The 23,441-nt window shown below is 50.2% G+C and overlaps 13 protein-coding genes across 13 annotated transcripts; 7 read left to right on the forward strand and 6 right to left on the reverse strand.

Annotated features, from left to right (window-relative positions):
* Window positions 1-929: 929 nt before the first annotated feature.
* Window positions 930-2,449, forward strand: COQ6_2 (Putative ubiquinone biosynthesis monooxygenase; the record flags this gene model as incomplete). Its single annotated transcript, XM_056206838.1, has 5 exons — window positions 930-1,052; window positions 1,162-1,177; window positions 1,242-1,254; window positions 1,323-1,331; window positions 1,837-2,449. The coding sequence occupies 5 exons, from the start codon at window positions 930-932 to the stop codon at window positions 2,447-2,449; spliced, it is 774 nt and encodes a 257-aa protein (XP_056062813.1).
* A 1,071-nt stretch (window positions 2,450-3,520) lies between these two features.
* Window positions 3,521-5,163, forward strand: DPH1 (2-(3-amino-3-carboxypropyl)histidine synthase; the record flags this gene model as incomplete). Its single annotated transcript, XM_056206839.1, has 2 exons — window positions 3,521-3,786; window positions 3,816-5,163. The coding sequence occupies 2 exons, from the start codon at window positions 3,521-3,523 to the stop codon at window positions 5,161-5,163; spliced, it is 1,614 nt and encodes a 537-aa protein (XP_056062814.1).
* Window positions 5,164-5,389: 226 nt separating this feature from the next.
* On the forward strand, window positions 5,390-6,246 carry PDX1_2 (dihydrolipoyllysine-residue acetyltransferase; the record flags this gene model as incomplete). Its single annotated transcript, XM_056206840.1, has 3 exons — window positions 5,390-5,479; window positions 5,509-5,571; window positions 5,605-6,246. 3 exons carry the CDS (start codon window positions 5,390-5,392, stop codon window positions 6,244-6,246), a joined length of 795 nt encoding a protein of 264 aa, XP_056062815.1.
* An 11-nt stretch (window positions 6,247-6,257) lies between these two features.
* On the reverse strand, window positions 6,258-6,719 carry AKR1_1 (protein S-acyltransferase; the record flags this gene model as incomplete). The annotated part of the gene is made up of 1 exon (XM_056206841.1): window positions 6,258-6,719. The coding sequence occupies one exon, from the start codon at window positions 6,717-6,719 to the stop codon at window positions 6,258-6,260; it is 462 nt and encodes a 153-aa protein (XP_056062816.1).
* Window positions 6,720-7,081: 362 nt separating this feature from the next.
* AKR1_2 (protein S-acyltransferase) lies at window positions 7,082-8,335 on the reverse strand (the record flags this gene model as incomplete). Its single annotated transcript, XM_056206842.1, has 1 exon — window positions 7,082-8,335. One exon carries the CDS (start codon window positions 8,333-8,335, stop codon window positions 7,082-7,084), a length of 1,254 nt encoding a protein of 417 aa, XP_056062817.1.
* A 41-nt stretch (window positions 8,336-8,376) lies between these two features.
* On the reverse strand, window positions 8,377-9,356 carry MVES1_002011 (uncharacterized protein; the record flags this gene model as incomplete). Its single annotated transcript, XM_056206843.1, has 2 exons — window positions 8,377-9,111; window positions 9,144-9,356. 2 exons carry the CDS (start codon window positions 9,354-9,356, stop codon window positions 8,377-8,379), a joined length of 948 nt encoding a protein of 315 aa, XP_056062818.1.
* A 768-nt stretch (window positions 9,357-10,124) lies between these two features.
* On the forward strand, window positions 10,125-11,607 carry HGH1 (the record flags this gene model as incomplete). The annotated part of the gene is made up of 2 exons (XM_056206844.1): window positions 10,125-11,429; window positions 11,467-11,607. The coding sequence occupies 2 exons, from the start codon at window positions 10,125-10,127 to the stop codon at window positions 11,605-11,607; spliced, it is 1,446 nt and encodes a 481-aa protein (XP_056062819.1).
* A 1,002-nt stretch (window positions 11,608-12,609) lies between these two features.
* On the reverse strand, window positions 12,610-13,734 carry MVES1_002013 (uncharacterized protein; the record flags this gene model as incomplete). The annotated part of the gene is made up of 1 exon (XM_056206845.1): window positions 12,610-13,734. The coding sequence occupies one exon, from the start codon at window positions 13,732-13,734 to the stop codon at window positions 12,610-12,612; it is 1,125 nt and encodes a 374-aa protein (XP_056062820.1).
* A 100-nt stretch (window positions 13,735-13,834) lies between these two features.
* On the forward strand, window positions 13,835-15,784 carry MVES1_002014 (uncharacterized protein; the record flags this gene model as incomplete). The annotated part of the gene is made up of 1 exon (XM_056206846.1): window positions 13,835-15,784. One exon carries the CDS (start codon window positions 13,835-13,837, stop codon window positions 15,782-15,784), a length of 1,950 nt encoding a protein of 649 aa, XP_056062821.1.
* Window positions 15,785-16,306: 522 nt separating this feature from the next.
* ERG25 (4alpha-methylsterol monooxygenase) lies at window positions 16,307-17,402 on the forward strand (the record flags this gene model as incomplete). The annotated part of the gene is made up of 4 exons (XM_056206847.1): window positions 16,307-16,507; window positions 16,541-16,602; window positions 16,714-16,738; window positions 16,773-17,402. The coding sequence occupies 4 exons, from the start codon at window positions 16,307-16,309 to the stop codon at window positions 17,400-17,402; spliced, it is 918 nt and encodes a 305-aa protein (XP_056062822.1).
* A 160-nt stretch (window positions 17,403-17,562) lies between these two features.
* On the forward strand, window positions 17,563-19,782 carry MVES1_002016 (uncharacterized protein; the record flags this gene model as incomplete). Its single annotated transcript, XM_056206848.1, has 1 exon — window positions 17,563-19,782. The coding sequence occupies one exon, from the start codon at window positions 17,563-17,565 to the stop codon at window positions 19,780-19,782; it is 2,220 nt and encodes a 739-aa protein (XP_056062823.1).
* On the reverse strand, window positions 19,783-20,577 carry MVES1_002017 (uncharacterized protein; the record flags this gene model as incomplete). Its single annotated transcript, XM_056206849.1, has 4 exons — window positions 19,783-20,142; window positions 20,171-20,333; window positions 20,364-20,442; window positions 20,472-20,577. 4 exons carry the CDS (start codon window positions 20,575-20,577, stop codon window positions 19,783-19,785), a joined length of 708 nt encoding a protein of 235 aa, XP_056062824.1.
* A 496-nt stretch (window positions 20,578-21,073) lies between these two features.
* ppk32 (Protein kinase domain-containing protein ppk32) lies at window positions 21,074-23,252 on the reverse strand (the record flags this gene model as incomplete). Its single annotated transcript, XM_056206850.1, has 4 exons — window positions 21,074-21,937; window positions 21,967-22,595; window positions 22,626-23,171; window positions 23,237-23,252. The coding sequence occupies 4 exons, from the start codon at window positions 23,250-23,252 to the stop codon at window positions 21,074-21,076; spliced, it is 2,055 nt and encodes a 684-aa protein (XP_056062825.1).
* Between the last annotated feature and the right edge of the window lie 189 nt (window positions 23,253-23,441).

Raw genomic sequence — 23,441 nt, forward strand, 5'->3', positions numbered from 1 at the left:
GGTCTTATTTTACCCAACTTGTTTCTCCATTTTCAACTTTATTTGCCACTACGTACTGAATGATGGCTGCCGGTCCGGAGAACGAAGCCAGAAGTGATTCTTCCAACGATGAACCTGGCGCTCGTGCGGAGGAGTTTTCTCATCGGCTACCACTCCTTAAGCCGGATGAATATGGGTCCGGCAAATCTGACTCGTCTTCCGAGCTTAGCTCAGCCGGCTCTGAAAAGGATTTGAAAGACGATGAAAATGATTGTGAGGAGGCAGGCAAGAAACGTGGGCGGAAGCCTTCTTGCTTGGGAGCCTCGAAGCGTGCTCGTACGCTTCTGACTCCTGAGCAAAGTCGCGTTTTGCACGAGCTTTTGCAGCAGACTTGTTTTCCATCCACAAAAGTGCGCGAATCGGTGGCGGCCAAGCTTGGACTTAGCCCTCGCAAGGTGCAAGTCTTTTTTCAGAACAAGCGCCAAAAGCAACGCAAAAAGTCGAACTCGACACGCGTTGCGCCGCAGACTATGGTCGTTCCTCTGTATCCCCAAGGAATACAACAGGATGTCCTTATTGAGGAGGACCCTCATTATATGCCATCTGCGGCCCACAAACCGCCAGCAACTGCTTCATTTCTCTATGAAACTACACCACCCAAGAATGATGCCATAACGTACCAACCGGTTGCTAGGGAACCCCGATACCAGCATTACTCTCAATCTGCTCCCGCGGATGGCTGGGCAAGCCATTGGTCGAACCGTCCAATGGACTCTGAAAAACGTGTTGCACCTCCTATACACCACCCATTGCACTCCTACCGGACCTACCTTGATTACCGACAGCCCCACTATGTACGGGAGTATACCCACTCAACCCCCGAAATGAAGCATTCATTGTATCAATCATACTATCGCGAACCAACTCGGAACTCTATTTCGAGAGAAATCATGTACGGTACTGCCGCGCCTGCTGCGCCTGCTCCTACGACCCAGTCTTTGCCACCAATCGGATCTAAGGACTATCCGAAACCTAAAAGGATGCAACTCCCCGGCATTAATGAATTAATGTCTGTGAATACTCGCCAATAACTTGGGGAAGAGGTTTGATGGTCACTTTACCTGTAGATTTTTTCCGCCTGTAGTTAATGACTCGCAACGTTTTGGATATACGTAAACGCAGCGTTTCGAAGAGATTTGTAAATTTTCTACATGATGTAAAATTATTCTGTGATTCTATTGGCTGAAACAATGTACCCCTAGGGTTTGAGGCACTGTGACAATTGAATTACTCAGCGTTCATTTACACGGGTAATTGTAGTGTGCCGATCACTGACAGGATAGGAAGTTTGCGTATTAATCAGCGAATAGTTCAGTGGATTCAATCACTGGTAACCCAACAGATACTAGTTTATCCCGCCCGTTTGTCCATCGCGTTGTTTTGTTGATCCAATATTATTATTTTTGGGGATAAATCCACTTTTTGTATGGTATCGATCACGACTCGTAGCCAGCAATTTGAAACTGTTGGTTGTAGTTTGCGGTCACTACTCCGAGTCAAATGCTTGCCCATGGATCTACTTACTGGAATAGGGCGACACAAAACTGCTTGGTATTTAGTTTAGTCAGCCTACGTGACAGTGCCGCGCCCGCAATTAGCGCTATATACAATGCGAATGATGTGGAATAGCGGCGCTTATCGGATTGGGGCAAAAGCCTTGCGTCCTGCGCTATCACAAACGAATAATGCTCGTTTTTTTCAGACAGTAAATTTAGCGTCCGATGCATTCACAAAATTGAGCGGCGATCGAGCAGCGAGGCTGCAACTCACTGCCCAATTTCTTGCCTCGCTTTCCAGCACCGATCAAGAAGCCGTCACGTCCATGCTGCGTGTCGACCATTCCGGAGAAATAGCTGCCAATACAATCTACGAGGCGCAAGCTGACGTATTTGGGTACCGTGGTAAGCCGGTCGAAAAGGCTCTGATTATTGAAATGTGGGAAAACGAAAAGAAACATTTGAGTGCGGCACAGTCGATGCTGGATGAGTATAATGCACGTCCTTCACTCCTTGTTCCTGTCTGGTCTCTTGCGGGGCGGTTTCTTGGAGGTGTAACAGCAATAATGGGAGAAAAAAGCGCGATGGCGTGCACGGAAGCTGTGGAAACGGTAATTGGAGAGCATTATGACGAGTACGTGTTAAGCTTTTGTTGTATTTACTTTAGTCAACTAAAGCACCTGGACACCATTGCCAAAAAATTGACAGAAACGTATGATGGAGAGAAGGCGGCCGAGCTTATGGAATCCATTGCCCTTTTAAAATCTGTTTTAATCGAATTTCGCGACGATGAGCTGGAACATCTCGATACTGCCGTAGAGCACGACTCTCAACAGGCGCCCGCTCATGCGCTTTTGTCTGCTGTTGTTGAGTATGGCTGCAAAGGCGCGATTGAAGTCGCTAAACGAATTTAATGATAGAAGTACGACAGCGTTATACAAGGCCGTGGCCCCCACCACGCGACCATATTTTGACCAAGGACCGCGTACCGTCAGCATTTTTCGGGCCCATACCGTCCTGCATGATTCGGTACAAGCACGCCTGCGCAGGTCGGTCCAGACAGAAACTATACAAAGGGGGTGCGCCTGGTGTTTTGCTGTCCTGGACCGGTGCTGTTTGTGCCGTTGCACACCGTTGCAATCCTTGCACAATTATTTCTCCATCACAGTCTGCCGCTCGACCGCTCGGTAACTCATTTACCGCGACCCATACATCCGCTGTACGCAGCAAAAACCGAAACAGGCGCTCGTCGCCGTTATCGAGAGAGCCATGAAGCGATACAGCCGAGCAAGCGCCGCCATGCATGAGCGTAAGCAAAGCTGCGCGTTTCTCAAGGCATAGTGCACGCATAGCTCGGTACCAGTGAATAAGCGCTGCATCGTTTTCCCTTTGACTACCCGGTAAGATCCACTCTAGTATAGATATGCTGTCCAGAATGACCAATGTACGCGCTTGCCACGCATGGTCTTGATTAGTTTCAAATACATGTTGTTGCGCCGTTGTAATTGCTGCGGATATTGTATCCTGCAAAGTGACCAACACGTTGGTCGATTCGAAATAAGTGGCCGCATCCACATACTGCAGTCGTCCTGAATTAATGTACTGCGGTAATGGCATTCCCTTGCGTCAATAGAATCTGTACCTCACATACCACTTTCCGAGCAATGCTATTCCAGTGAGCAAGCCCATCAGTATTTGTATTCACCCAAACCACGCTGTGCGACTCTTTTTGGAGCAACATTTGGATATAGTGCAAGATCACGAATGAGCCCGGTGCATCGATTGTGTCGGAAACAAATAGATGTGCATCGTATGGGGGGATAACAGATGGCTCGCCCTGCGGCACCTTGAATGCAAGCAGCGAGTCAAGGCTCAGCATAGATACTAGTGTAAGCTCAAGAACGTTTCGCTTTTCCCTCCACAAAAAAGCGGACGCACCTATTTTGCCTTTTGTTCATCGTCAATTTTTGTTTGTCGCTACCATTATGAGCGATGCGTCACAGCCGCGGCGACGATTTACACGACAAGAATCCAACATTGCAGCACCAATAGTAGGTGGGAGTATACCCGAATCCATCACACAAGACCCTCTACTGAACGGCGCCATTGCAGCACTTTTGCCGCCAAACTACAATTTTGAAATTCACAAGACCATTTTCCAGATTCGCAAATTCGACGCGGAATGTGTTGCACTGCAAATGCCAGAAGGACTTACGATGTGGGCCACTGCAATTGCAGATATAATTGAGCGGTGCGTATGCCTGCAGTATTTAACGCTAGCTTCACTACAGCGACGACCGTCATCATGGGAGACGTAACGTACGGTGCATGTTGTGTGGATGACTATACCGCTATGGGTCTTGGTTGCGACATGCTTGTGCATTACGGGCACAGTTGCCTTGTTCCCGTGGACCAAACCATGATTCGCACCCTTTACGTTTTCGTTGAAATCAGCGTCGATGCTGAGCATCTTCTCCAGACTGTGCGCTACAATTTTCCCAGTACTAGGGACGAATTTTACAACAAGGTCCTCACTGCACCGGGCGAGCGAAATGCACCCGCGGCAGTAGCGGTGGAAATGACAGGCGGTATGACAGGCGGCACCGAGCTCGAGATGGAATCGCCTCGCACACGCATTGCACTTGTCGGCACCATTCAATTTATTGCAGCCATTCAATCCATCCGCGAACGACTCACTCTTGGTGATACGGACGCACCCACTATACCTGTCGACGAGAAAGAAATTTCGGAGACGCAAGACAAAGCATTGGTCCGCTACGACGGCGACCATTTGAAGCACGCGCGGTATGAAGTGACGGTGCCGCAGATTAAGCCGCTGAGTCCAGGCGAAATTCTAGGCTGCACATCACCCAAGCTGGATCACACCAAAATCGATGCAATATTGTACGTGGGCGATGGTCGCTTTCATTTAGAATCTATTATGATTGCGAATCCGCGCATTCCTGCATTCCGGTACGATCCTTATACCAAACGTTTGCAGCGCGAATTGTACGATCATCCTGAGATGCGCCGTCTGCGAAGGGCAGCCATTTTTGAAGCCTCTGCATCACTTGAAAGCTCAGAAGAAGGCGTTGAACAAGCAGCAAAACCTGGATGGGGCCTTGTGCTTGGGACTCTTGGTCGTCAAGGAAGCACAAAAGTCCTGGATTATCTGGGCGAAGTGCTGTCTTTGCGCGATGCAACTGTGAAACATGTTCCTATACTCCTCTCCGAACTTTCTCCGCAAAAAATAAGCCTTTTTGGCGATCACCTTTCCGTGATTGTGCAGACGAGCTGTCCTAGGCTGTCGATCGATTGGGGCTCGGCCTTTCCTAAGCCGCTGCTTAGCCCGTACGAGGCTGCGGCTACGCTTGGTCGTGCTCCAATGTGGTCAGATAAGGATAATGCGCTTGGCATGGTCCGATACCCCGGAACACGGCCGGACAACGCGCCAGAAGAAGCGGCAGAAAAAAACGTTTCAGACTATCCTATGGATTTCTACGCCAATGCATCGTTAGGTCCATGGACTCCGCGTCATGGACTCGGCGTTGCTAAAAAGTCTGGGCGCAGCAACCGCGCATTGCTCCAGTCCATGGGCATCCGTATCCGCCAATCTGAAGCAAGGTAGACTTTAATCGCGGACCTGCGTTTGTAACATATAACCTAGTAGGTCGTAGTCCCGTTGCACGACATTGCGACACCTGTGCATCTCCCGAACCTCCATTATGCTGTTCATGCGGCCTTTTATAGCAGCACGGGCGTTTGCGCTTGCAAGCTGGGATGCGGCTCATACTACAGCACCATTTTCAACGTCCGCAATACGTGCAGTGATACGGGAAATGAGCATGCCCGCGATGAGTCCGACCATGGAAACCGGCAACATTGGTTCTTGGAAGCTCAAGGAGGGTGATTCATTTGAGGGCGGGACAGTAATGCTAAATATTGTGCGTGCGAATATATCACTAACATACAGGAGACGGACAAGGCGCTCATGGATGTCGAAGCAAGCGACGACGGCATTCTTGCCAAGATTTTGGTACGCAAACGTACGTGCGACGACTCACATTAGGTTGCCGACGGCACGAAAGATGTGCGCGTGAATACTGTCATTGCAATGCTTGCTGAAGAGGGTGATGATATTTCGAATATTGAGCTTCCGCTCCCGAGTGAGGCAGAACAAAAGGAACCAGCAAAGGAACCAGCAAAGGAGGCGCAAGAGACGTCTCCAGAGCCTGAACAACGCGATGCCACTCATTCATCTCATCATTTTACGTTTAGGCACACCCAGTTCCCTTCTGCTATGCGTCTTATTGATGAGTTTGGTATTCAAGACGCAGAAACAAAGATTACAGGCACTGGTCGTCATGGTATGCTTACAAAAGGCGACGTGCTTGCCTACGCTGGCAAAATCAAGAACCCATTTGGGACCGCAAAAGCAACGAGTACCAAGGTGTCTGATTTTTCTCTACCTTCTTCAGGGCCGAGCGGTCAGTCCAAGCCTGTCAAGCCCGAAGCGGACCTTTCTGCGAGGGAAAGGCGTGACATGATGCTCCAAGGTATGGTTGAACTTGGCAAGGCACGCCCAAAGCTACTAGACATTGCGTCGTTTGAACGTCTCGTTAATGCGTACGTGAAAGCGGGTCTACACAAGAACACCAAACGCACGGAAAAGGAGGAGCTTGACGAGGTATTTACGAAACTACTCCGCTAGTCGTGTAGCTATCACTCATGCTTGCGCATACGCTTTTTTCGCGGCGTGAACCCTTCTGGAGGGACATTGTACAGCGTCGCGTAATCAAGACCCAGATATTGCCCCTGGGTCCAAAAATCAAAGCAGTTTGCTATCAAGCCCTTGTCGAATGGATTCGAGCTGGTATTTGTGCGAGACAGACCGCGACCACCTCTGCCACCCGCGTAAAAGTCGAGACCGACGACAGATAGGATACTCCCTCCGACTCCTGTAATCAATTTAAGACAAGTGCGCTGTCTGCGCCGGGATCTGTGCAGCTGGGTGTGGGCCTCTTCGGGCGTCATACCATCGGACACCATGCGTTGCATTTGCTGCTGTAAAAGCCCTTGCTGGCCACTCATGCCGACATCCGGCCTGCCGCCCATAAAGCCATAGCGCCCTATATTGCTTGCTTCAAATGTGGTTACTTGCCGCGCCACCTGCACAACCTGCATAGTTGTAAGTAGCAGCAACCATGTTTTCATGAACAGGAGCCACACTGTGCTGTAAAATAGGAATGGGTGGTAGTTCGCCGCGGAAACCAAGAATGCAGGCAGTATTGTGTCTGTGCGCATTGTGGATGGGTCGATGTGCTGCACAAAGTCTGTGGTCAGGTTACGCTTGCATACATACACTGATACGCGTTGATCGGAAAACAAACCATCCCTATCTGCGCCAAAACCAAAAGCACGACAAAGATTCGATGATTTTCTAGTCCGACTGGGATAAGCATTTCAGCGCGTACGAACCGCAATTGTTGACCCATGGGCAGTGATGATCGTGTCGCGGGATGCACGCCTTACAGGTATGGCAATGCTTAGAGCGTAATGGGCGCGGCGCCTATGGTGAGCACTTTTAGAGCACATACAATGCAACTGGTACAGAAAAACAGGCCGTTCAGTTGGTCATTTGCGACCATGTCCTCGATTGTGGCGCGCCTCGCCTCCATTGTCTTGGGCTGCGGTGCTCTCCCAGGAGAACGCAATACGGATATTGCGAGTGTTAAAAACACAGATATAAATAGCGTGCCCGTGACAGTATTCAGTACAGTAAGACCAGTCGTGTGCGGCACAAAGCTCACCAGCCAGCACAAAAATGAAGGCACAAGTGTAGTGATGAGCAGGGACAAAAAGTAGGGCGAGCTTTGCACGGAATTTGCAGGGTAGGGACCCAAAACATGCTTGGCAACCAGCACATACTGTAGGATCAAACATAGAATACCAATAAACGGCACAAGGTACCAAGGAGCTTGCCCCATAAGGTAGTATGCACTTGTGAACACAAGCATCGGCACAATGAAAACCAGTGCGTCCTGCATAAATGGAGTTAAGACACGGCGAAGGGGCGCGCCGTCTGCGTCTCTCCGCAACATTTTCATGGCATTTTCGTACGCGATCGTCGACTTCATGTCAGTAGCAAAAGCGCGCGCATCCGCCCCTCCGTTGTCTTTTGCATGTACATCGGCGCCAGAAGCAACAAGCTTCTCAATACACACACGATTACCGCGCACCAATGCCCAGTGCAATGGCGTGAGGCCCGTTTCATCGCGTGAATGCACGTTCGCACCGTGTTTTAGCAGCACATCTACCGAGACGGCATCCCCTTGGAATGCAGCCCACATCAGCGCAGTATGACCTTGTGGATCTGGATCATCAAGATGGTTATTTGCAGCAAATGCGTCTTGCTGTAGCATATACAAGACAGCCATGACAAAACTGCTATGTGTGGTGAGGTGCAATGCGTTATATCCTTGCTTGTCTTTCAGTAGCAAATCAGCACCGCGTTGCAGGAGCAATTGTATCATCCTGGTTTGTCCACTGCGGGAGCACCAGTGCAGTGGGGTGGCTTGCAGCTCGCCTCCTACAGCATTCGGGTCTGCGCCACGTTCCAGCAAAAAAATGGCACACGCAGTATGCCCGTTGATTGCCGCCCAGTGCAACGGCGTCACGTCCTGTTCGTCGCGCTCAGACACTTGCGCTTCATCCAATTCACACAAAGCCTGTAATTGCGCTATGTCGCCTTGCTGTGCGGCGACGTGTATGCTCAGCGGCGGAGCATGTTTAGACACCATGCTGCTGTCGTCGCATAAGACAAGTGGAGGTGGCTACGGCACTACAAACGCGCATTGGGCACTCCTTCTCGATCTTGGTCTTCTGCGCCATCGACAACTTCGCAGATGCGATTGATCGTCTCGAGAACCCACACTGCGCCTTCAGCACTCGCAAGAAAATCTAATCCTACTCGTACTGGGCCATCCAAATGCTCAAAGCTCGGACGCGAACGAAGCAATCCGTAAATATGGCTCGTCACTTGCGGACCGACGCCGCCTTGGGCGTGCAGCGAGGCGATGGCCAACAGACTTACGCGAATGCGATTCACTTCCCAAGGCTCCATATCGGTATGAGCAACACCGTGGTACAGCGGCGGAGGAGCGAATAAGGGGCCATACTCATGTTGCAAGATGAACACGCCGAGGTCGGGATGCGAATGTGCAAGGACGCCTTGAAGGTGCTTTGACTGTTTCAGATAGATATCATCAAACAAATCGCTACCAACCTTACGCGCGGCCTCCCATTGCTCTGGTGTTAAGTCACGACGTGGTTGGCTCGGCAATGCATCAGCCAAGTCCGAGTCGGAGTCGACAACGGTACGGAGCGCCGCAAGGTTATTAATCGCCTTTGGTATACCTATTAAGCCAAGGCATTTGAGCCCCACTTCACGCATGAGACATGCGCGTTCCACGCGTTCCGCCAAAGGCCGCGGCTCGTGCGAGTCGTTCTGGCGCATGGAATACCGATGCAGTCCTTGCAAACTTTCGGTCGCATTCAATGCAAACATGGTAGCCGTCTTTCGTAAGCAGTATAATATGTGGTACACACCAAAATAGTGAGCCATTCACCCCACTCGACGCCTTTGGATTGTGCTTCAAAGCGCACAGACGCGAATATATCGTCCAAAAGCTGAGCATGCGGCGCACGCCGTGGGTAACCAGCACTTCCAGCTGCTATAACCAAGTTCTTATTATACTTGGACTGCCGTGCTGCATACTTTGGGGCATGCAGCAAGCTTTTAATCGCCGGTGGTAGCGGCATGCGATAAGCCACAAAATGCGGGGCACAAAAGAGTTAACATCACGTGACGTTGTTCTCATCTTCCTGCTCGCGCCGTTCGTATCTCTACTTGACTATTATGTCGCGGATTGTGCGTGCACGCCAATTCAGATTTTTTTTGCATGTGAATGCTAATCGAATTCGCGCACAAGATTCAGTAACGCAACCCAATGTGAAAAGTTTCACTTCGGAGCGTGCACGGACGCCGCGGTTGCAGCATTGTAACATATCACACTTTGCTCTAAAGACACGCCCATCGCCGATTCTTTCCAAGGCACGCTTGTCGTTTGCAAGTATACAGCAGGAACCATTTAGGGCTCTTGGTGGCGTACGCTTTACGACGTTTGGTTCTGAGTACCGACCGTCCCAGCGGAAACGCAAGCGCAAGCACGGGTTCCTTGCTCGTCTTCGCTCGCGCACAGGCAAGCAAATTCTTGTGCGTCGTCGTGCGAAAGGAAAGGCGCATATATCGCATTAATATACCACGCTCATGTGCTTTTTGCGGTGCACATACGTTATACAAGTGCGAGTTGGAAAATGGAATTTCAGCCGTAGCATATTGCTTCATGTAGTACTAGCATTTTTGTTTTCCTGCATGCAGCTTATGGCACCTGCGTCTTATCAGCATGCCCAACGCGTTCACATTACAGTGCCCTGCACACTACGGCGTACCCCTGCCGTTTTGCTTGCTTTTTTTTGCTGACAAATGTAATGTACAGATACAGACGTCCGTGCTAAATTTCAGCCACCATGTCGCTTCCAGCGTCGCACGAGCTTTTGACATTCCTTGCCGATCCCAATCCGCAGGCACGTCAGGTGGCCATGGCGAATATTGCTGGGTACAGCAAGCGCGATCATCCCCAGCGTTACCTACTAACCGAAAAGCTGAAAGATGCGAGGGGCGAACCAGTTCACATTTGGGATGGCTCCGAGCTGGATGTATTGGAGCAGATAAAGGAGCTGTGTCGCGATCAGCCGCTTACCATGCATGATGCACTGAGCGTGCTCATAAATCTGTCGGATAGCCCTTCTGTGGCGCTGCGCATCGCCGACCCTAAATTTCTCTCGTTTTTGGTGATGTACATTGGCGACTCGATATCGCTTTTGGCTGACCTTGCGTGTATATTGGTATCAAATTTGACGAAATATGAGCCTGTTTGTACACGCCTATTGGATCTGCAAGTGGAAGACCGTCCATTTTACTCTTTTTTTTCGCCAAATGACTTGCAGTTATCCTTGGGTGGCTTGGATGCTGATCCGTCCGATCCACAATTCGAGCAGAAAAAGGCAGCGTTCACTGCTGCAAGCCAGCGTTTGTCCAGCTCTGTTAAGACAACGGAGCAAGTAAAAGTCCCAGCACTGGTTAAACTACTTCGCGCGTTTGAGGAGGGCGCTTCAGTGGAATCTAGCGATGCGAGCGGGAGCAATATGCGCGAGCGGGTAGAGGCAACCCAGGGCGAGTCAGGGTCAAGGCCGCTTGCATTAGATGAGCATGGGCGTCCTTACGTCAGGCGCAAGTCGCATTGCAACTTTTTGGCAAGCGTATTTGCCAACGTTACTGTGCTTTCCCGTGGCCGTGAGTTTTTCGTGCAGCCGATTTTTGGCACGGATAGATCATTGACGGATGCGTACCCTGTGGGTCGCATCATGGTATACACGGAGCATGGCGACTTGATCCGCCGCGGTGGTGTGATTAGTGCTCTTAAAAACACTTTATTTATTAAGCATGCCCACAAAACGTTGTTGGCTCCCTCGCCGATTATGATACAAGAAGGATACCCGATGTCACCTGTGGATATATTAGCATATATTCTTATGCCCTTAATCGACGGCAAGGAGCTTGCCAAGGTGGATTTGGAGGACCAAGAAGAATTGCCGGAAACATGCCAGCTGGTCGATGAAAATAAACCACGCGAGTCTGATATGGCGCTTCGTCTGATGCTAATTGAATGTCTACTGTTATTGTGTACGTCGCACTACGGTCGCGAATCTCTCCGCGGGCGTGGCGCTTACGTGGTCGTTCGCGAGGCGCATTTGGCAGAGCAGAATGAAGAGGTATGCAGACATTTCCCGGTCACGATCTTACGCCTAGGTTACAGAAGCTATCACACGCTTTGTGAATTTGCTCAAGCGTGACGAGACGGAGGAGACAAAAAGGGACGGAGTTGATCTCGTGCCTACAGACGACGTCGAAGAAAACGAAGAGGCAGACATTCGGTTGGAGGAGCTGTGAAGGCCACGTGGTAGACAATTTGTTCGTGCACGCAAGTGTTCATACTGCTTTGTAGTCCGTCATGGGAGAAGGCCGCGCGTCGATGAGCGCGCCTGCGTGGCTCATGGAATTCACTTCGAATGCTGCGGAAACATTTGTGACTGCATACTATGCGGCAGCCGACTCTCCACAACATTGCCAAGTGCGTACTTGCTTTCTCTGACCGGCAGCTCCTGCCTTCTCTGTACCTTCCAAATTCTACCATTTCGTGGAACGGGAATCCCATTAGTGGTGCTGCACAATTTGAACAGCTTTTAGAAGCACAGCCTGGCACCCAACATGAGATTCAGTCTTTTGACTGCCACCCGCTGGGCCCTGTCTCAGCACAAGGTACGTAAACAAACGCCTCGGGCATGGCATGTGCGCTGAAGTCGCCCATCCAACAAGACAATGCAAAAGACTATGGTATATATCCATGCTCACCTTGTGCATTCTTGCGTGGGGCTAAATTAATTTAACGAGACTTGTACTTGCACGCTCCTGTAAGGACTCATTGCGGCAGAGATCTTCGCCACGAACGAGTAGTATATTGAGCACACATTTGCTATGCCCTGGCACATGAGGACAAACTGACCGACACAGATAACCATGTTGCACCATCCATGTTGTTGCTCGTCTCGGGAACCGTAGCGCACTACACCCCCGAGAGCCTGGCAACCAACAAGACCAACGCGCCAAAATCTGCCATCACAACTGGCACCAAGACCAAGCAAAAATTTGATGCGGATACGCCCGTTACATCTCTCCCTCGTGTATTCTCTCAAACATTTGTACTCATTAATGGTGCTGGGACAAATGCGGAAGGCGGTGTCCCGTTTGTATGGACACAGTCGCGAAGCGCATCAAAAGGAAAATCAGCTACAGAAACATCCAAGGCTAAAACAGTCGCAAGATACTTTATCCAAGCCGACAGTATGCGCTTTGTCGGGTAGTCATGTATATTAGCATTAACAACATAATTTTTCAGGCGTAGGGATCTTCGCCCAGCGTTCCGTACGAGCGGGCCGTTCTCTTCGGAACATCGGGATTTTGCACAACGATCTGTGCCGGCACGTCTGAAGCATTTGGTTCGACTGGAGCAGGTGCATCGTCATGGACGTTCTCTGCACCGAGATCCACGATGGGACCCCCACGATGGCCGTGACACACGACGACAAAGCCATGCGAGATCAACCCCGGAACTAGGAGTGCAATTGTGCGCAAAGTCATCGAAATCAACATGAACACTGTTAATACAAACGGCCTAGATCGCGGTCCGATCACGGGCATTTTGTAAAAGCTGAAAACACTTATGTCAAGGAACATGGTGGCGAGGTATACGCCGATATCCCCCGTAAACCCCACCCAAACTGCCACTAGGATACCCATAAGCGCAGTGACTACCACCGCAAGCCACAGTGAAGGCTGCACATTGTCAACATATTGGGACCTGGTCCATCCAAACGCCATGAACAACTGCTGCCAAAAGAGCTGGTGTGTAATTAGGACAGTCATAAGTTTATTGGGGACATGCACAAATAACATCTCAAGCGGGTGCGACCATTGACTCGGGTATTGAAAGTAGAGCTTGACGTCGTTGACGATGGCCAAGATCGCAATCACGGCAAGAACGTAGAATGCAAGCGCCGTTGTCCAAATTGTATCAAGAATACGCAATACAAACCAGAGAGAAAGAAGGTAGTTTTCCAGCGCCAGTCGGGAGCCAGTGCTTCTCACAATCATTCGTTTTGTGTGTGCGCTGGGGGAAAATATGGAAAGGGAGCAGAAGCCGATTTGCGACACATACATGGCGACCAAGTATAAGAAGAACATTTTAGGAGACGGTGTAAAGTATGTCTCATGGATGCGGAATGCTTTCTCAACGGAGGGCACGACCAGCGCGCCAAAGACAGCGGCCATGATGCAAAATAGGATACTCAGCGGCGTGTTCATCTGCAAGAAAACGAGCGACTTGCGCTCGCTGCTGGAGAGAGCTTCTCCACACCTTGACGGTGCCTCATTTCCTGTTTCGCGTGCGTTGTGTTGCGGTGCTGGCAAGTTCCTGCTCCGCTCACCTAGCAGTCGGGTTTCCTCCTCCGTCTGCGTCATAGTGGTGAAGCCAAAAATTATCCCGTGTCTACGCCTCCACAACCGCAGCCCACGTGTTGGAATGAAAGGGCGCAGCTGCAGTGTTTCACAGAAGTATAGCATGCCCGCAGATCCGCGAGAAGATGCGACGATTCGCGCGCCCGTAAATGAGTCAGTCTCAGAGACACCTTATACGGAATCGTCTTCTACCGCGACACCTCTAAATGCTGCGGAGGTGCTGTCTGTAACCGATGAAGAGAAGGCAAAGATAGTGGAAAAGTATCTGGTGCTCCCGGATAACGCCTCGAGCGTATCTGGTGCAGCTGACAGCAATACACTAGAATCTGGGAAAAATGATATGGATCCAAGCGTGGAAGGTAGCTCAATAAGCATCGCGGATGATGAGGAGTCGTACCAAGGTCCACATCACATGCAAGGCGGCGCCGTGACAGAAGACTTGTATCGCTGGGCTCATCACAACCGTCCTCGTCGCCCACGAAGCGAAAGTATGAATCTTCCGATTAGCAGCAGCATTGACATGTCAACTGACCGCGATCTGATGAAACAACCGGGCGGTTTCAGACGCTCTTATATACGGAACCAAACAGTAGATCAGGGCAAGGTTCCGCCTCGCATTATGCTTACGTTTGTGGACTTCTTGATGTTGTACGGCCATTTTGCTGGCGAAGCTTTGCAAGAGGAAGAAGAGGAGGAAGAAGAAGCTGACGAGGAAAGCGCGCATCTGGATCGTACAATTCCAGGGCTTGCATATGGGTATGAAGGCGCAGGCAACGCAGAAACGTCGCGACTTTTGCAAGATACGCAGGTGCCTTGCAAAACCATACCAAGGCGCATGCACGGCGAGGCTTCTGTAACAGAAGCCGTGCTGATGCTGCTCAAATCATTTGTGGGGACAGGCGTTTTGTTCCTTGGAAGGGCCTTTTTCAATGGTGGCATGCTCTTTTCGATTGTGGTTCTTTCTGGCATTGCTATTGTGTCCCTTTGGTCATTTTTGCTGCTGGTCAAAACAAATTTGAAATATCCTGCAGGGTTCGGCGATATGGGCGGTATCCTGTATGGTCCACGCATGCGAAATGCAATTCTCTTTTCTATTGTATTTTCGCAGCTTGGTTTTGTGGCTGCGTACGCGGTTTTTGTTGCGGAGAATATGCAGTTGCTGATTTTGTCGATATCTAACTGTGAGCGGCACTTGTCGACTGGCTTCCTCATTTTTTTACAGTGCCTGCTATTTCTGCCCTTGAGTCTTGTGCGACGCTTAACGAAATTGTCGAGTGCTGCCTTGGTTGCCGATGCGTTCATTTTGATGGGGTTGGTATACGTTTTTTATTACGAGATCGAGACGCTAGCAAAACATGGCCTGGCCGATGTTGTTCTTTTTAACCACAACAGTTTCCCATTGCTAATCGGTACAGCTGTGTTCACATTCGAAGGGATCGGATTGGTGATTCCCATTACGGAGAGCATGAAAGAACCGCAAAAGTTTCCGCGCGTGCTTACGGGTGTGATTTTTGGCATCATGATCCTTTTCACCGCAGCGGGTGCATTGTCGTACGCAGCTTTTGGCAGCAAAGTGAAGACCGTGGTGATCTCAAACCTGCCGCGCGATTCAGCACTTGTTCAAGCTGTACAGCTGCTCTACTCACTTGCTATTCTTCTTTCCACGCCCCTGCAGCTGTTCCCCGCGCTGTCGATCGTGGAGCGCGGGTTTTTCAAAAAGAGTGGCAAGCACGATCGTCGGACAAAAGTGGGCAAGAACTTGCTGCGATGCGTCGTGGTAGTCGTTTGCGAATTTTGCGCTTGGCTTGGCGCAAGCGACTTGGATAAGTTTGTAAGCTTTATTGGTGCTACTGCTTGCGTTCCGCTGTGTTTCATCTATCCACCTCTTCTCCATATGAAGGGCGTTGCTGCTTCGCGAAGGGAAAAGGTGGGAGATATGATTTTGTTCATCTTTGGCATATTCTGCATTGTATTCGTCGGAGCACAATCTATATCTTCCATGCTCGAAAAATCTGAGCCGGACAAGGGCGTGGTCTGTATTCCACGCACATGAGTGAAGCAACGATATTTAATTTTTCCAACAGGAAACATAGCCAAAGTAGGGGCACAAGCTTATAAGCTATTTTTTCATCGCATGCCATCAAATTCTCTATCGAATTGCCAGCTACAGTGTACAACGAGACCTTGCGACGCAGCCCATGTGGCGGCACGAAGGCGCACCATGATGTCGCGACGCACCCAGCCTCATCATCCGACCCCAAGCGGGGCAGTTTCAGTCTCCAGCTTCTTTACGACCTCACACAATCATGGAATGGAGCACACGCATGAGCTCCGGCTCTACTGAAGAGGTGCTTTTATAGAAGCTGGGATCTATTGCCATTAGGCAAATAAGCGTTAAAAAACCTGCAAAGCGCAGGCGTCGCCCACTTTTGGCTGCACCACGTGAATTTCCTTCCACTGCCAACACGTGGTAAACGCTTGACCACGTGGTGTGATGGAATCGCGCGATTTTGTGCAGCAGCGATAATAGTTGATTGCTCGACATTTTTTAGCCACAACGGTGCGGTCGTTCACCATGGATTTTGCAAGTCATTTTAACCATACGCTTGGCTCCTTCACAGATGCGTTGACCGGTTATCCGACCCCTGTGTCTGTGCTTTACGAAGGCCTGGACATTGATTCGCTTTCCATTTTTGAGAAGTTGTGGGTGCAATGGTACCAGTACTGGGGCAACCCCGTCATTGCCACTGGCGTTTTCAGTTTTGTGTTGCACGAGGTGCGTATTAGAATATGAGAATTAACATATCAGATTATCTACTTTGGTCGCTCCATCCCGTGGATGATCATTGACCAAATGCCGTCGATGCGCAAGTATAAATTGCAACCGGTACGTGGCATTGTCGGTTCATTTGACTAACAAAATTAGGGGAAAATTCCCACCTTTACTGAACAGTGGCGCTGTACTAAGCTTGTATTGCTTAGCCACTTTACCGTGGAATTGCCGCAGGTATGTCGTGTACGGAAACAAGTGCTCATATTAGATCTGGTCCTTCCATCCCATCTGCGAATACTTTGGCTTGACCACGCATGCTGTTCCGTTTCCCTCCTGGCTCCAGATTCTTTGGCAGATCACATTTTTTTTTGTATTTGAGGACATGTTCCACTACTGGGCTCATCGTGCGCTGCACTGGGGCCCTCTGTACAAGCACATTCACAAGATGCATCACGAGTTTAGTGCACCGTTTGGTCTTGCTGCCGAGTATGCGCATCCCCTTGAGGTATTGATTCTTGGTATGGGCACTATTGGTGGGCCATTGCTTCTTTGCGCATTTACGCAGAATCTGCATCTCGTGACGGTCTACATTTGGATTGTTTTGCGCCTCTTCCAGGCCGTGGATGCTCATTCGGGCTACGACTTCCCGATCAGTCTACACAACTGGATTCCATTTTGGGCAGGTGCTGACCACCATGACTACCACCACATGGCATTTTTGGGCTGCTACGCAACTAGTTTCCGCTGGTGGGACCACTTTATGGGGACAGATTCTGGTTATCAGCGCTGCCGTGCCCGGGAGCAGGCAGCGAAGGCGAAAGCTGCGGAATCAGGAAAGCCTATTGGAGTCATTCCCAGTGCGTCCGCAACAGGTGCAAAGCTGAAAACCGCTGCTTAATAGTTTTGATCCCTTTCGACGGATAATACCATAGCACCGCCGCTCGTGTAAAATTGAACCTTTTTCCCTAGTCTTAACTTCGGCCGGACCTCCACAATATCGGCCGGGGCGGCCTGTGCGTGCGCTGCGCCAAGCTTGCCTAGGCGCAGCATTGTACGAAATGTCAACAATTGTGCATTCATTGCGCGACTACCGTCCTCCCACACGCGATGAACTGTTTGCTCAGGCGTTTGGACTTCCGAATGACGAGACTATATACGTTGATGCGGCGGGAAACCGTGCAGAAATTGTATCTGCCGTGTTGACTTTGTTAAACCCTGTGGAGAACAAACAGCAAGAGGATTTGATTTACGTGGGCCGTTTGACTCTTTCACAGTCGTTCCTATGCTTTGCTAGTCAGGGTGATCGTGGTCGTGGCTGCCGTGTAGTCCTGCCACTTTCCACAGTTCGGCGCGTAGAGCGATTGAATACACGGGATGCAGTGTTTGCATTGAGTATCAGCGTTTGGCACGGAATGCAGCTCATTTTTCAACTGAACGCATTGCGTTTTACATGTGAAGGTTTTTGCAATGCGCTGCGCGATCGACTTCGGGCGCATTTGCACGCGATGAAGCAAATCAAACCATTTATCGCCAGCTGTTACAGCGAATCTTTACAATTGGAGGAGCCCGATGCGGACGGCGTTGTAGGCGATGGCGATGATGCATCAGCCAAACTTGTGGATGTGCCTTCCACAGATAATAATGGTAAGCCCGCTTACCACATGGGGCTTGGCGCAACGTTTGGTTTCCCTGGCGATCCCAAAAAATTAAAAGACAAGAGCAAGATGCGGCTATGGAAAGAGTATACTCACATACACGGGCGGAATATTACACTTCTTCGCTACCCACAATTTGTTCGGCTAGTTCAAGTGGGATTGCCGAACCGTCTGCGTGGTGAAATCTGGGAAGTTTCGAGTGGGTCCATTTTGCGCCGCATGGCGAATAGTGGCACGTATGAAAAAATCCTCGAAGAACACAAAGGGATGACGACCATCAGCACAGAAGAAATTGAAAAAGACTTGAACCGCAGTCTTCCAGAATACGCCGCCTTTCAAACGCCAGAAGGGATTGAGACGCTGCGGCGAGTGCTGGTAGCCTACAGCTGGAAAAACCGCGAGCTTGGCTACTGTCAGGCGATGAACATTGTGGTCGCTGCACTGCTCATCTACGCATCTGAGGAGCAATGCTTTTGGCTGCTGGACACGCTTTGTGAGCGACTCCTACCCGGCTATTACACGCAGTCTATGTCCGGTACATTACTGGATCAAAAAGTGTTTGAAAATTTGGTCAGAGAGACCATGCCGGTGCTGCACGAGCATTTTGTGAAGCACGATATGCAACTAAGCGTTGTAACGTTACCTTGGCTTCTTTCGCTCTACATAAACACGATGCCTATGGTATTTGCATTCCGAGTGGTGGACTGTTTCATGGCATTTGGTTCGCGTGTTCTTTTCCAAGTTGGACTCGCTATTTTAAAGCTAAACGGCGATGAGATTTTAAGCATATCCGATGATGGTACACTGATTGGTGTCTTGCGCAACTTTTTCCGCACGTTGGGCGACAGTGCATACCCAGAAAGTTCTGAGCCACGCCGCCGTCAAGTAACTCGGTTCCAGCAACTGTTGGTCGTTGCTTTTCGGGAATTCAGCATTGTCACAAATGAAACGATTGAGAATGAGCGGAAGCGATTCCGCCACCAAATTGTCGAAGAGATTGAGGGCTTTGCGCGGCGAAGCGCCATTCGAAACCTCCAGAGTCAGGGCCGCTTTTCGAAGGCAGAGCTGGGGCTTATTTATGACCAGATGGTCGAAGCAATTTACCGAGCGCGTCATGCGCCAAAATCGCTCAAGGAAAGCTCCGAGCGTGACCAGGCCAACATGCCTATCATACCTGCGGATCCGAAAGAGGAGCTAAAAGAAATGCGCATCGACCTCACTACATTTCGCTTATTCCTCGGTGAAGTGGCTACGTGGGCGCGCGACGAATACATTGTGAGTAACGGTCTACAAGAGCGCATTGAGCGCAAGGTGCCCGAGCAGGCGCTTGCTGCGCGCATCTTCAAGTTTTGGGATCAAGAAAATTGTGGCTCACTTTCGTTCCAGGACATTGTTACGGGTCTGGACGCAATCATGTTTTCGGATGGCGAAGTGGCGTCAACGACGGAATGGTTTTTCCGTTTGCATGCGAACGGAAAAGAAAAGCTGACGCGGAACGAGGTGCTGAGTTTGTCTGAATCGCTCTTATTTATGTTTCGAAATGAGCCAGGGGACGAGTACCTCGGTTCTATATCTAAATTAATCCCACAGGCGTTCGAGCTAGGCGACGTTCATAACGAATAACTACGCTGTCTTTTGCTCTGAGCCTTGCTGATAGTCTTCGCGGATGTGGCGCATGATGCTCTCGCTAACCACCTGGTGCAGTTTTTCTGTAGGATCTGTACCGTTGGCTTGTGCATCCTGCATGATGCTCTCCAGTTTCGGAACCAAGACATCCGTGCGCTCCTTGGGCTGCGCATTGGTTTTATCATCGCTGGATTCCGAATTCTCAATTTCCTTAAACTTTTGCTCTTCTTCCGCATCCGAATCACTTTCCCCAACAAGCGCAAGCAATTTGGTGCGGGGTAGCTGTTCTTCGCCCGTCATGCCATACAGGTAGTCTGCAAGCTCTGTGCGCTTCTCAATCACCGCTTTTTGCGCAGCCTGACATTAGTTTATCAAGTATACATACCGTAATACCGTCCCCATTCTTCAGCGTCGCGTCCGCATGAAATTGTTCGACAAGCAGCTTGGCAGGCGTCACTTCCTCGCAGAAAAACAGCGGCGTATCGCCATCCTCATCGCAAGCATTCGCAGCCGTCCGGACATCTTCGGTCTGACCAAAAAGAAATCGACTGCAATTAATACTGCATCGCGTTGCTTACAGCATGTCCATTTTTTCATATGACGCTGCAGCGTGCACGGGCGTGTAGCCCGAAAGGTCGGCACTGATGGGCGTTGCAACTGCCGTCAGTCATAAAGACACTACCCACTGCCAGAATCGAGCAAATATTTGACGCGTTCAATATCGCCATCGCCGGCTGCTATCCAGATATTTGGTCCATCATCGACTCGTTTGGTTTCCTCTTGCGCCGACATTGTGGCGGAGCGTTGAGGTCCGAGCGTCGTTTACCACTATGGATGCACGTGACCACAGGCTTGTGTGCATACGACGTCTCTACTCTTCTGGCGCACGCAATGGGCAAGAGGAAAAAGTCGACGCGCAAGCCCGGCGCAGGGAAGACCAAGACGCCACCCCTGGGTACGTTTGTCTGGTGGAATACTCTAATTAAAGACACGGTATTTACGTGCTTGTTTTGCCATCATGATAGGGCCGTGTCCTGCAAAATGTGCGTGCACGCTCAATCTTACGACAGTGACGACAAAGCGCGCATCGGGTACTTGAGCTGCAAAATCTGTGGGCAAAGGTTCTCTGCAGATACTGATACACTGTCTCAGCCTATTGACGTATACTCGTGCGTACTAGGTCTAGAATCACTAACAAAAAGGCAATGGATTGACGCATGCGAGGATGTACAAGAGCAAGCATGACAACGAAAAAGACATAATGTATATTGTAGACCAATTATGTCTATTACAGTAACGGGTCGAAATCTGCCCACGCAGACTTGGAAGGCGGTGCTGCATGTTTTGGGGTAAGTGCGTTCGACTTGGGCTGCAAAAGTCCGCCTTGCCAGCCTGGCGGCGCGTGAGTCGGCGTGTTTGTACCCGAGCTGTTGTGTGTAGACTGCATATGCAAAGGCATACCAACAGAACGTTCGGGTGCTGCGGTCATTGCTTCGAATAAGCCGCTGCTGGTAGGCTCGGGTATAGGGGTTGCCGATGGTTTTAAGCCAGTTACGCGGGGGATGCGCGCACTGCCACTTTTGATCGTGTTTGTACTAAGCACGGATGGCCGGGGTTTGGTGGGCGTAGCGCCTTGTCCAACAGACATGCTTTCGAGCAGACCTGGCAATGATTGCTCGGGGGTCAACAGCGTTTCCATAGCACCTGTGTTTGACGACGCTGCATTTGTGTGGCCTACCAGCGCCTCAAAGCCGAATGCACCCGCAGTGGAGTCGATGGATTTGCCATTGCGCTCCACCTCTTCGGGAATGGTCTCATTCACATACTCTTGTTCCTGCTTTCGCAGGTTCTGCAAATCGTGCAGTTGGACCAAGCGCTCGCGCTCAACCTTTTCGCCCAATTCGCGAATCACATGCATGAACCGTGCAAACTGTGCTTCATTAAGCGCAGGGCACATGGACATAACCCACAAGCGCGGTATGACTGCGGTTGCTTGGACGTCAATGTCGAGCTTTGATGCGAATGCCTCGTACACTGTCAGTGATGCGATCATGACGGACGGCTCGCGCGTCTTGACACGTCCCAGCACTGGAACAAGTGTGTCACCAATCGTGCCTTTGTCCAAAACCGAAATCATTGCGTGGAAGCACACCTAGTTTAAGCAATTAGTGCGATACATACCAAGCTCCGGACCTTTACAGATAACGTCTTCGTCTTGGTGAATAGCGCAGCCAGTTTGGGTAACAAGACGTCCTTTACGTGCGAAAATTCCAGCATGCTAATCAAATTAGGGAGCTTTTGAAGCGCATTTTCTTGCACAGCTACCGATTCTTGCTCAAACACAGAGTAAAAGAGAGGCATGATATCTTTTCGGAAAACAGATGGCTGTGTCTTACTCATAAACAAATCCGTCTGATTTAACAGAAGCATCTGGTTTTGCGGCGGGTCTTTTATCAAAAAGAGGGGCTTGAGCCGCGGCAGGATACTCTGTCCAAATTCGAGCGCAGACAAGTTTTTCGCAATCGTAAAAACATTAGGTAGAATATACGGCAAGAGTGCCTTATCCGACATCATCTCCAGTAAATTAGGCAGCAGTTTGCGGCGCTGCAAAACAGCAGAAAATCGGGGTAGCATCTTGTGCAAGCCGCGCAAAAACTGTACCTTTTCCTGGCGTGGACGCGCAGTGAAATTATCACGCTCCATAAACTTGAGCACAGAAACCAGAATACTGTTGAAAAATGGAAGCGACTGAAAGGCGGAGGCTGTATATCGCTGCTCATCATTGAGTGATATCAGATTATCCAGCATGTCTGTGGTCAGCAGTGCAAGCAAACACATACTCTGTACATCCGTGGGAAGCTCGCTCCATTTATGCGAATGAATTCGCTCAGAAAGCCTATCGGCATACGAGCGAAGTGTGCTGATATTACCATGGGTGTTATACGGCGTAGCTCCATTGTGAAAAATGGCATAAAGCAGCACTCCGAGGGAGTACATATCGTTTGCACTCTCCACCTTGTGACGAAAAACATACACGGGATCCATGTAGTTCAGGTTGCGCTGCAGCTGTTGTGGCAGTCCATCTTCGTCGTCCGCCAGCGCCCAGCGATTCTCGCTTAAATTTGTCACGAACCCTACGCCGCCCAATTTCCAATCGCCCTTGGCATTGATCACCACCGACTCCGGGGTTAAATTCGTGTGGATACGACTCGAACTATGCAAGAACTCAAGTCCACGTGCAAGCTGTAGCAACCCTTTCTGTGTTTCAACTTCGTCCAAATGGTGGTTAGGATTCGACGACTCTGTGATGCTGGTAGCGAGTGACCCGACGACATGCTCCGTAGCGAAAATAATTTCGTTGCGAGTCTCTTCAATCGGTTCCACAACTTCTAGAATGCATGGATGACGCAGACGCGATAGTATTGTCACCTCGCGTTTAAGATACTCGTACACATTCGTACGATCATAGCCTCTCAAATTGTGTGTATAAGACCACACGGAGACAATATGCCGCACCGGCAATTGCAACCCACCATCGGGCTCCTGTGTTGGTGACTTTTTCCGCGCCGTGTACACTTTCCAAAGCCCCACGCAAAATCTGACGTGAGCTGCACTATCTTCCACGTACGGCGATTGGGATTCCTCGATTGTGTAAT

The sequence above is a fragment of the Malassezia vespertilionis genome, chromosome 4 (assembly GCF_029542925.1).
Source record: "Malassezia vespertilionis chromosome 4, complete sequence".
In the NCBI taxonomy this organism is placed as follows: domain Eukaryota; kingdom Fungi; phylum Basidiomycota; class Malasseziomycetes; order Malasseziales; family Malasseziaceae; genus Malassezia; species Malassezia vespertilionis.